This window comes from Coregonus lavaretus, assembly GCF_964263955.1.
Source record: "Coregonus lavaretus genome assembly, chromosome: 4".
NCBI classification, from domain to species: domain Eukaryota; kingdom Metazoa; phylum Chordata; class Actinopteri; order Salmoniformes; family Salmonidae; genus Coregonus; species Coregonus lavaretus.
In genome coordinates, this window is record NC_139991.1 from 53,642,087 (window position 1) to 53,654,322 (window position 12,236).

Genomic DNA, 12,236 nt, shown 5'->3' on the forward strand with positions numbered 1-12,236 from the left:
GTTAGCTACATGTGTCCGTATTTGCCATAAAGACTTAGCTAATTACAGTTTTTTCGATACGTTTTGAGACGTTTAGCTAATTGGGCTTTCAGCTAAAGGTTAGTTAAACTAGCCAGCTAGCCTTCGCTGTCTTTGCTTTGCTTGCTATGTAACTTCTTCGGAGAGGTTTAACGGCGGTTGGCATCCAATTGATGTTGCATTACCGCCACCAACAAGACTGGGATATAAACCGTTATAATTTGATCCACAAAATGAAATAACCAACACTAATTAAAACCCACCACCCTATTCCACTATTTAACCCTATCTGGCCCTACCCCAGGACAACGGCCTGCGAGGACAGGACACCACCACTCAACATGCCCTGTAACTCTTCTGAAGTCAAATCTCGTACCCCCAAATACTTCTCTGCCACTGCCACCAAATCTATTTTATGTGACTTACGTTCCATCTCTGCTGTACAGTTGGTAACCATAGCTATGAACGCTTAGAATCAAACCTTACTGAAGCATATATCACTCATTGACCTATCCCTCTGTGCTGGCACAGATCTACTATTCACAGGGATTCTCTCAGGATCCCTCACCCTTGATCCATCTTCCTCTACTTTTTTCACTGCCTCAGCATACGACACCCTCTGCCCGTACTCTGACTCTGGCCACCTCAACCCGCCTCTCAACCGGACACTTCTGATCTCCAGCACAATGTCCACCCCTACAATTAGCACATACTGCTTATTTCCCCAATACTACACAGTCTCATGATTTTCTGCACACTTCTCCCACCTAGGAACTTCCCTCCTACACACTGCTGCCACATGCCTATAAGCTTGACACCTGTAACAAAGTAGTTGCGTGACACGGAGCGCCTGCTCCTTCTGGTTGGAAGAAACACACACAAATATCACAAGCCCACTACGTGTTACCTTCACTGACTCAACTCCTTTTCCACCCACCCTGAAACCACAAATGGATCCACCAAAAGGCAAAATCTCACTCCTACTGGACCAGATTCTTCTTTATCATGTCCATCGATGCCAGGTGCGGGCTCCGACCTCTTCACCACACCTTCCACTTCACTTCACTCGCCATCACTCACTTCCATTTCACCTCCAGCACTCGACTTAGCGTACTGCTCACTCTGTTTGTACTTGACATCAGTCTTCTTCACCCCCCATCTCCCTTTCTATCGGCATCTTCATCAAATTCAACCTCTGCTTTCCTCATTCTCTTCAACGCCTTCTTCCTCTTTTTCCTCTTCCATTCCTCATAGCTCAAAACAGAAGACTGTCTTCTGCAGCTTAGGTAGCGGCAGTGAATCCCCACACTCATAACAGAAGTTCCTGTTGTTCCCGCTTGTCTCTGTAGCCTTTTTCCACTCGACTGTCCCCATAGAATCTGTGTTCCTGGATCCGCCCCTGCTATGTAGTTAGCTAACTTTAGTTAATGTTAGTTAGCGAGATGCTAGCTACAACACAAACCCCGGTGACATTCCTGCTTGGCCTCACTTGGAATAAAATGCACTTCATCTGCCAGGAATGTAGCTAATATCATTGGCATGTGTTGCTAGCGAAATACAGCTGGCAAAATCTATCTGAATCGCTTCCTCTTTTTCAGTGAGGAGGCGATAAGAAAGGCTGGGACTGCACACACAAAGTCCAGCAATGATATGGAGAACCATGTTTATGTCAAAGCCAAATCTAGAGTGAGTGAATGTTTTTAATTTACACACACCTAGTAACCTCATCATGGATCATCAGACAACACTCTGTAACATTGTATATGAGTAACTGTAATTACTATAATGGCCATTTCTCATCTAATAAGGGTATTGTTGTTTACTTCTGAACAGGAAGAATACTTGTCCCTGGTAGCCAGGTTGATCATTCACTTCAGAGACATTCGTAAGTACCCCACATACTTTTTCTATCTGCTATGTATGTCTAGCTCACGTTCATATTTTTCAAGACAGCTATTCTGTCGAGTTATGTAATGGACTATGTTTTGTTTTGCAGATAAAAAGGCGCAAGGAGGAGGTCCAGGTGAGTTGTGTTGTTATTATGCAAAACATGTTCTCCATTACTAAAATACATTCAGAAGAATATCTACATTGCTACACATGCCACTGCCCAGGTGTAAATGTACATATTGCCTCCCCTCTTCCAGATCCCATGAATGCCCTGACAAATCTCACAGGTGTTCCAGGGGTTCCAGGGGGCATCGGTATGGGGCCTCGGCCACCTGGTGCGCCCATGGGTGGCATGGGGCAGATGCAAATGGGTCAGCATGCCATGGCAGGAGTGGCTGGAAATCCTCAATCAAGTGAGTGTATCTCTGAAGCTATTTAACTTTCTCACTTCATTTCATGGTTATACCATGGCATTGTTGAATACTCGTTTCTGATTGGCTTGAAGGGCATTCTAGAGCAGTGTAGGCTCCTCAGAGGAGGAAGGGAAGGACAACCTCAGTGAATTTCATAAAAATAAAAATGGTAAAACATTTAAAAAGCTATCCCTTTTAGATAAAACTAAACTAAATATAATCACGTCACCAAATAACTGATTAAAACACACTATTTTGCAAAGAAGGTCTACAGTAGCCTCAACAGCACTCAGTAGGGTAGCACCATGGTGTAGCCGGAGGACAGCTAACTTCCGTCCTCCTCTGGGTACATTGACTTCAATACAAAACCTAGGAGGCTCATGGTTCTCACCCCCTTCCATAGATTTACACAGTAATTATGACAACTTCCAGAGGACGTCCTCCAGCCTATCAGAGCTCTTGCAGCATGAACTGACATGTTGTCCACCCAATCAAAGGATCAGATAATTAATCAAGTACTGAAGGCATAAGCTACAGCTAGCTAGCACTGCAGTGTATAACATGTGGTGAGTAGTTGACTCAAAGAGAGAGAAAGACAATAGTTGAATAGTTAAACAAATTAATTTCTTCCAAAATGAAGGAGAAGCAAGAGAGAGAGAGTTTTTTCAGTTTCACTTACTTAGCTAGCAAATGCAGCTAACTAGTTTAGCCTACTGAAACACCCTGCTTAGAGGGATGCTATTTTAGCTAGCTGACTATGACTTTCCAACACAACACTGGAACTCTTCCAAGTCAAGGTAAGCTTTTGGTATTACTAATTTATTGCCACCAGGGCCCGCCGGTGTAACTGCTTACTGACTACACTAACGTTACTGCATGATTGTAGCGGGTTTACTAACACATTAGTTCTATTAGCTATGCTGACTATGACGTTACTTTAGCTTATATGGTGACAACAATGTAGGCTGTGTGTAGCGGTTTGGCTTGGAACGGTTTTTTCGCCTGGTCACATACAACTGATGTGTTGTGCATTGAAGTCCACAAGCGAAGGGAAGATAAGGAATACAATGTGGCTGTTATGAGCGTGAACTCTGTTTACGCGTGATCAGGGGTGTATTCATTCAGCCGATTCTGTTGAAAAACATTTCTAAAACAGAAGCAAACGGAACAAAATGGGGATAAACATACCTGAATTTGTCCAATAGAAACTCTCATTTGCAACTGTTGGACTAATGATTACACCCTATATCAGCTAGGTGCAGGCAAGAGTGTGCAAGGCTTTATTCAATGTCACTGTCTGTCACCTCAAATTTGTCTTGACCTGTGTGCACCTACGTTGTAAACTTTCATTAATAGGCTAGGTTGTATCAACCTCATGATGGGTGTAGGGAAAATTCAAGTATCATGTAGTAGCTTAAACCTATCGCTGTTACATTGAACTGGGTGAATGGAATATGAATGAGAGTCATCCAATATGCTGTAATAGAAATAAGGCCATGCTCATGAAAAAAAAATCGGCACTGTTCTAGAGTCTGCATTATTTCCCTATAACGCACAGTATATCAGCACGGTAGAATTCAATGGCTATAGTTCATTCTTACATGTTCTATGTTTTGAGCTGCTTTTGAAAATTTGATTTAAAAACATTATTGGAATTGAATTATTGGAATTGAATTGAATTCAATTTGCATAATAGCAAGCTAGGACTGATGGTTTGGTTAGCTAAACTAGCAAGTCTGTTTGTTTGGTTAGCAAGGCAACTACTGTAGCTATCTAGTAAACTTGCTAGCTACTTCAGTGGATGTTGAACACATTTCTACATGTAAATGAACACACATCTACCTGCAAATGAACACATTTCTGACAGCGTTTTAACTACTTTGCAGATATGAAACAAACAGACAATCATAATATCAGTAAAACATATAACATTCCCAGTTTATGCTTCAAAACCAACTTCATAAGAGGTTTTAAAAATAGGTTCTATTTCACAAAAAATTCCATGACGTACAGTAAGGCATTGTTATTATAATTTTTTATTATAATTTTGTTATTGTATAGTTATTTTATTTTTTTATTTTTTTATTTTTGGGGGGGGGGGTAGATCAGCTTTAATATTGCAGATAGATTGTAACTTCCATCAATGTAATTGTCTGCATCACTTCCAATCCCTCATATGTTTTTTCCCCCCTGCAATATATATATATATATATATATATATATATATATATATATATATATATACACACTGCTCAAAAAAATCAAGGGAACACTTAAACAACACAATGTAACTCCAAGTCAATCACACTTCTGTGAAATCAAACTGTCCACTTAGGAAGCAACACTGATTGACAATACATTTCACATGCTGTTGTGAAAATGGAATAGACAACAGGTGGAAATTATAGGCAATTAGCAAGACACCCCCAATAAAGGACTGGTTTTGCAGGTGGTGACAACAGACCACTTCTCAGTTCCTATGCTTCCTGGCTGATGTTTTGGTCACTTTTGAATGCTGGCAGTGCTTTCACTCTAGTGGTAGCATGAGACGGAGTCTACAACCCACACAAGTGGCTCAGGTAGTGCAGCTCATCCAGGATGGCACATCAATGCGAGCTGTGGCAAGAAGGTTTGCTGTGTCTGTCAGCGTAGTGTCCAGAGCATGGAGGCGCTACCAGGAGACAGGCCAGTACATCAGGAGACGTGGAGGAGGCCGTAGGAGGGCAACATCCCAGCAGCAGGACTGCTACCTCAGCCTTTGTGCAAGGAGGAGCACTGCCAGAGCCCTGCAAAATGACCTCCAGCAGGCCACAAATGTGCATGTGTCTGCTCAAACGGTCAGAAACAGACTCCATGAGGGTGGTATGAGGGCCCGACGTCCACAGGTGGGGGTTGTGCTTACAGCCCAACACCGTGCAGGACGTTTGGCATTTGCCAGAGAACACCAAGATTGGCAAATTCGCCACTGGCGCCCTGTGCTCTTCACAGATGAAAGCAGGTTCACACTGAGCACATGTGACAGACGTGACAGAGTCTGGAGACGCCGTGGAGAACGTTCTGCTGCCTGCAACATCCTCCAGCATGACCGGTTTGGCGGTTGTCAGTCATGGTGTGGGGTGGCATTTCTTCGGGGGGCCGCACAGCCCTCCATGTGCTCGCCAGAGGTAGCCTGACTGCCATTAGTTACCGAGATGAGATCCTCAGACCCCTTGTGAGACCATATGCTGGTGCGGTTGGCCCTGGGTTCCTCCTAATGCAAGACAATGCTAGACCTCATGTGGCTGGAGTGTGTCAGCAGTTCCTGCAAGAGGAAGGCATCGATGCTATGGACTGGCCCGCCCGTTCCCCAGACCTGAATCCAATTGAGCACATCTGGGACATCATGTCTCGCTCCATCCACCAACGCCACGTTGCACCACAGACTGTCCAGGAGTTGCCGGATGCTTTAGTCCAGGTCTGGGAGGAGATCCCTCAGGAGACCATCCGCCACCTCATCAGGAGCATGCCCAGGCGTTGTAGGGAGGTCATACAGGCACGTGGAGGCCACACACACTACTGAGCCTCATTTTGACTTGTTTTAAGGACATTACATCAAAGTTGGATCAGCCTGTAGTGTGGTTTTCCACTTTAATTTTGAGGGTGACTCCAAATCCAGACCTCCATGGGTTGATACATTTGATTTCCATTGATCATTTTTGTGTGATGTTGTTGTCAGCACATTCAACTATGTAAAGAAAAAAGTTTTTAATAAGATTATTTCATTCATTCAGATCTAGGATGTTATTTTAGTGTTCCCTTTATTTTTTTGAGCAGTGTATATATGTGTACATATACATACATACATGCATATCCTTTAAAAAAAACTTTACAACCCCACCACCCCTCCCCTAATTAGAGTAAACTAATGAACAACAACGCTTAGGCCTCTACTTCCAGCTTATACATACTATATACATTTTATGGACACAGTCAATTTTACAATAATTCTATTTTGTTTGTTTTTACTCCTGAACTTCCTCTACCCTCAACCTCTCCTATCATTTTCATGATGTCCATCTGGTTTGCTTCAATATGCCATATATTTTTAACTGTGCTCTTTCACAAAAGCTGTCAACCTATAATCTATATACTTATTATGGACACAGTATGCTTTACATTAGTTATCTTGTTGTTATTAGTCCCATCCTAGCTCCATTCAACACCTCCCATCTATCTCTTAACACCATCCATATTGGATTTCTATTTGCCATATCTTTTTCAAATGGAATGTTTCACAAAAGTTCTGAACCCTTCTATTCTCATTGTTTCTACAGATTGTAAATTGTGGATTTAAAAGAAAACATGAATCATCAGCATACAATGACACCTTTTGTTTTTAAACCCTGGATTTCTAATCCCTTGATATTATTGTTGGATCTGATTTTAATAGCTAACATTTCGATGGCCATAATAAATAGATATTGTTGGCAGAATAGATGGATGCAGTTCAATGCATGATTAATATAATTCACCAATACTTGGTAGTTCAAAAAATATTGCTGTCAGGTTGTAAATCACAGATGGCCTGGTACATTGTTTGCTGCCTCCACCCATTCGGGATGCACCATTTCAGTTTCAATCAAACTAGCTAGGGCAATGATCACAAGCCTGTCATAACGTGGCTAATAGACTAGCGCACATGTGTCAAACACAAAGCCCCTGGGCCGAATAGGGGACACAAGCCAGTATAAAGGAGTCATCAGTTGAGTCATCTACTTCATGAAATTACAGTCTGATGTGCTTGCATCATTGAATTGAACTTCAACTGCGCTGCTTTCGTGTGTGTCCCGTTTAGAGTGCGCAGCGAAGGGAAAGTGTACAGACAGACACAGGCCAAGCTAGGTTACTAAAATGTTGCAGTCTGGCACCATACAGCAATGCTGCATTCAACCGTGCCGCATGCAGTAAAAAAAATAAATGAAAACCATGTTTTAGGTTGAAATGTTACAACAACATATAGATCAGAGCATGTGAGCGGAGTGGAGCGGGAGCGAGCGGGGAGCGCGAGCGGACGGATTTTGGACAGAGCGCAGAGCGGCATTTTTAAAAGGACAGAGCGTCGCCCTATGTCCCGCTCCAATTTCGCTCTGCTCACACCACGAGTCTGAAGCATGCTCAAGCCTGACCCAGAATCCATCTGTGTCTTGCACAGTCATCAACAGTAGACTATTTTCAGTCAAAACTCGGCTCAATAATGGAGGTCACCAAGTACTTCAAAAAGGAAAATGAGAAGTCATACAGGTGTACTATTAATATAAAACTAACTAACAATGATAATGTGGTTCAAGAAAAAGAATGTGGTGACATCGTTTCAGTCAGTAAAGATTCATTTTGGAATCTAAAAAGACACATCTCTCAAACACGAAAGTGTGCTACGTGAACACGCTGGGAAGAAAGCAAAAGGTTAGCAAGTTGAATAGGGTAACTTGTAACAAAAGTGTAAAGTAAATATAGCCTAATATTCAAACAAATTTGTTTTGTCATTCAAAGTAGGCCTAATATATGGTTTGTTTAATTTAATTTGTGTCGTCCATGAATTTGTATTTTATAGAGCAAGAGGAGCAGCAGCAGCAACAAGAGAAAGGGGTTGAGGAATTCAAAAGTTTCTTCACTGCACGCAAAGGCCCAACCATAACAAGGGAGAGAAAAAGAGAGCTGGATGTAGCATTTTTTAAAATGATTTACATGGACTATGAACCGCTGAGTAAAGGAGAACGCGAAGGGATGCAACACTTCGCCAGCGCAGCTCAACCGGGCTACACCCCCCCATGCTACAACACCGTACGGGACACACTCATGCCACATGCCCTGGAAGAGATGGAAGCCAAACTGCAAGACCTACTGCAAAATGGTGATGGGCTCGTTCTGTCTGCGGACATTTGGACCAGTAGAAGAGGGCACAGCTTCCTTGGCATCGTGGCCAGTTTCATTGATGGGACGTTCCGGGGGCACACGGTTTTGTTGGGCTGTGAGCACATACAGGGGCACCATACCGCAGATCGTATTTACCAAAAGTATGAAAGTGTACTGAAATATTGGAACGTGCAACGACGTGTGATTCGGGTCGTCACTGACAGTGCCAGCAACATGATCAAGGCATTTAACCTCCTCCCTGGCACTGAAGAGGAGGAGGAGGGTGAAGTGACCGCGGATGCCAGCAGCAGTGCAGAACATGAAGAGGAGGATGAGGGACCACCTGCGCCCTCGCAAGTCCATGTGGAAGTGATAACCTCTAATGTAGAAACTATGATAAATCAGTACTTTACTGTGTCAAATTTACATCTGAGATGCCCCATTCACATGCTTCAGCTGGCGATCAAAGACGCCATTAACGAGCACGACAACATTAATAGGCTGTTAGTGAAAGTCGGGCACCTGGTGAAAAGTGTACGCAAGAGCACCCTGAACACAGAGGAAACCGACCAATTAGGTGTCCGCCCCACAAATGCCTGCGCCACTCGATGGAGCAGCCAGCTGCGGATGATTCAGTCGTTAATCCGGTTGTTCCAAAAAGACCCGTAATGGCAAAACAAACTCAAGTCTAATGTTGCTAACATCACCCTGAATCAAGTACGGCAGCTGACGCACCTTGTCAGTGTGCTGACACCACTGGCAGACCTCACAGACAAAATGCAGAAGGAGCTGGGGAACCTGGGGATGATCCTCCCTGCTGTCACAGAAATCAAATCCCTGCTCACCGATGACACTCACGCTGCACTTTCAATGGGCATCGCTGCTTTTGCAGAAACATTGGCAAACAACATGTCAATTCGCTATGGAATATACTATACTGATAAACATCTCATTTTAGCATCAGTGTTAGATCCCCGTTTCAAGACAGAATGGATAATCCGAGATGAGTCTGTATGCAACAGACTCGGGGAGATCCGCGACCTCCTCATAAAAGAAGTTGAGGAAATGAATGCTCCCAGCGGGACACACGAGACAGACACCCCACCCGCCGCTGACCTGAATCCCGAGCCTGAACCAAAAAGAGCTCGCCTGTTCGGGTCATACTTCAGCGAGCAGCTACGCATAACCGGAGACGCCAAAGGTGAAGTCGAAAATTACCTCTCATCCCCGAGACAGAACCCAGACGCAGATGTTATTCGATTTTGGAAAGAAAACTCCACGTCTTTTCCCCGCCTGGCTAAAGTAGCTCGCATTGTGTTCAGCATCCCAAGCGGGTCTGCGAGCGCAGAGAGGGTTTTCTCCGCTGCTGGCCTGCTGTCAAGAAACCACCGCATGAGTCTGAAGCCTCAGACATTGGCCAAACTTGTGTTCTTGAAGGTGAACTCAAAAGAACTGTAGATAAGGAAAGCAATTCATTTTTTAAATTTTTTTATTTTAAAGTTTGACAATGGATATAAGACAATTTTAATTTTAATCCACGTGCAAGCTGCGCAAAAGTTCAGTTATCAGAATTTTGGCCTAATAGTTAATTTACTTTTAAAACTTTGTATAGCCTGTATATTTTTATTTATATAATTAGGCCCATTGATTCGTTTAATTTTACAGGACTTTTTGTGTATATTCCTTCTTACATAGGCTAGGCCTAATTTGTAATTTGAAATAAAGCATTTCTATTTGGAAAATGTTGTCGTTGCTCTTTAGTTCTTTGGGAGGTAAGGCTGTGGTTTAAGCTAAAAGTGAAATACATGCAGATTTTTTTCCTTTTTTGGAGCGAGCGAGAGGGCGATTTGAGTGGAGCGCGATACAAACTGCGTTGAGCGCTGAGCGATAATGAGCGGACTGGCCTGATGTGGCTTTGAGCGGGGGGAGCGGAGGGGTGAACAGCTCCGTGAGCGAGGAGCTGAGATTCTCACCGCTCCACTCCGCTCATATGCTCTGATATATAGATACAGTGGGGAAAAAACAAAATACACCTGAATGGATTTCAGACAAATTGAGTGACAGACAAATTGAGAGAATAAAATTCCAGAAAATCACATTGTAGGATTTTTAATGAATTTATTTGCAAATTATGGTGGAAAATAAGTATTTGGTCACCTACAAACAAGCAAGATTTCTGGCTCTCACAGACCTGTAACTTCTTCTTTAAGAGGCTCCTCTGTCCTCCACTCGTTACCTGTATTAATGGCAACTGTTTGAACTTGTTATCAGTATAAAAGACACCTGTCCACAACCTCAAACAGTCACACTCCAAACTCCACTATGGCCAAGACCAAAGAGCTGTCAAAGGACACCAGAAACAAAATTGTAGACCTACACCAGGCTGGGAAGACTGAATCTGCAATAGGTAAGCAGCTTGGTTTGAAGAAATCAACTGTGGGAGCAATTATTAGGAAATGGAAGACATACAAGACCACTGATAATCTCCCTCGATCTGGGGCTCCACACAAGATCTCACCCCGTGGGGTCAAAATGATCACAAGAACGGTGAGCAAAAATCCCAGAACCACACGGGGGACCTAGTGAATGACCTGCAGAGAGCTGGGACCAAAGTAACAAAGCCTACCATCAGTAACACACTACGCCGCCAGGGACTCAAATCCTGCAGTGCTAGACGTGTCCCCCTGCTTAAGCCAGTACATGTCCAGGCCCGTCTGAAGTTTGCTAGAGTGCATTTGGATGATCCAGAAGAGGATTGGGAGAATGTCATATGGTCAGATGAAACCAAAATATAACTTTTTGGTAAAAACTCAACTCGTCGTGTTTGGAGGACAAAGAATGCTGAATTGCATCCAAAGAACACAATACCTACTGTGAAGCATGGGGGTGGAAACATCATGCTTTGGGGCTGTTTTTCTGCAAAGGGACCAGGACGACTGATCCGTGTAAAGAAAATAATGAATGGGGCCATGTATCGTGAGATTTTGAGTGAAAACCTCCTTCCATCAGCAAGGGCATTGAAGATGAAACGTGGCTGGATCTTTCAGCATGACAATGATCCCAAACACACCGCCCGGGCAACGAAGGAATGGCTTCGTAAGAAGCATTTCAAGGTCCTGGAGTGGCCTAGCCAGTCTCCAGATCTCAACCCCATAGGAAATCTTTGGAGGGAGTTGAAAGTCAGTGTTGCCCAGCCACAGCCCCAAAACATCTGCTCTAGAGGAGATCTGCATGGAGGAATGGGCCAAAATACCAGCAACAGTGTGTGAAAACCTTGTGAAGACTTACAGAAAACGTTTGACCTGTGTCATTGCCAACAAAGGGTATATAACAAAGTATTGAGAAACTTTTGTTATTGACCAAATACTTATTTTCCACCATACTTTGCAAATAAATTCATAAAAAATCCTACAATGTGATTTTCTGGATATTTTTTTCTGATTTTGTCTGTCATAGTTGACATGTACCTATGATGAAAATTACAGGCCTCTCTCATCTTTTTAAGTGGGAGAACTTGCACAATTGGTGGCTGACTAAATACTTTTTTTCCCCACTGTATGTTATTTGAAGTTATTAAATACTTTTTGATTAGGGTCGCAGACTATTATGCACATCTACAAGCATAGCAGCAAAGGCTGGACAAATATTATTTATCTATTTTTGTTTTAATAAGTCAAAATGCTATATACAGCATCATATGTACATAAGTGGACATTATAAAGGGCCATATTTTTTTCTAATAAAACATGGCCCGTTTGGGTTGCAGTTGCACATGTAAAAATTATTACGGCCCGCAAATTTGTTGTGTTTTTTCAATATGGTCCTTGCGCTGATGGAGTTTGACACTCCTGGGCTAGCGTAGCTATTTATTTAGGAAACTAAAAACACAAAGCCTAACTTTAGCTAGCTAACTAGCTGCTAGGAGGATGTCATGTTATTGGAGGAGTGGGTGATTGACTGATTTTTCCCTCTATTTGTTTTTGGGTGGCTACAGCTTGAGATGCAGGTGTCATTTGGTTAGCT

The 12,236-nt window shown here is 43.0% G+C and overlaps 1 protein-coding gene across 1 annotated transcript in view; it reads left to right on the forward strand.

Annotated features, from left to right (window-relative positions):
* LOC311128712 (mediator of RNA polymerase II transcription subunit 15-like) overlaps positions 1-12,236 on the forward strand; it is a 41,300-nt gene that overhangs the window by 341 nt on the left and 28,723 nt on the right. The window contains exons 2-5 of the mRNA XM_084160951.1: positions 1,617-1,704; positions 1,852-1,903; positions 2,015-2,041; positions 2,166-2,321. Of these exons, the coding sequence (XP_084017077.1) occupies positions 1,617-1,704; positions 1,852-1,903; positions 2,015-2,041; positions 2,166-2,321 (323 nt within the window). The remainder of the gene's footprint in view (positions 1-1,616; positions 1,705-1,851; positions 1,904-2,014; positions 2,042-2,165; positions 2,322-12,236) is intronic.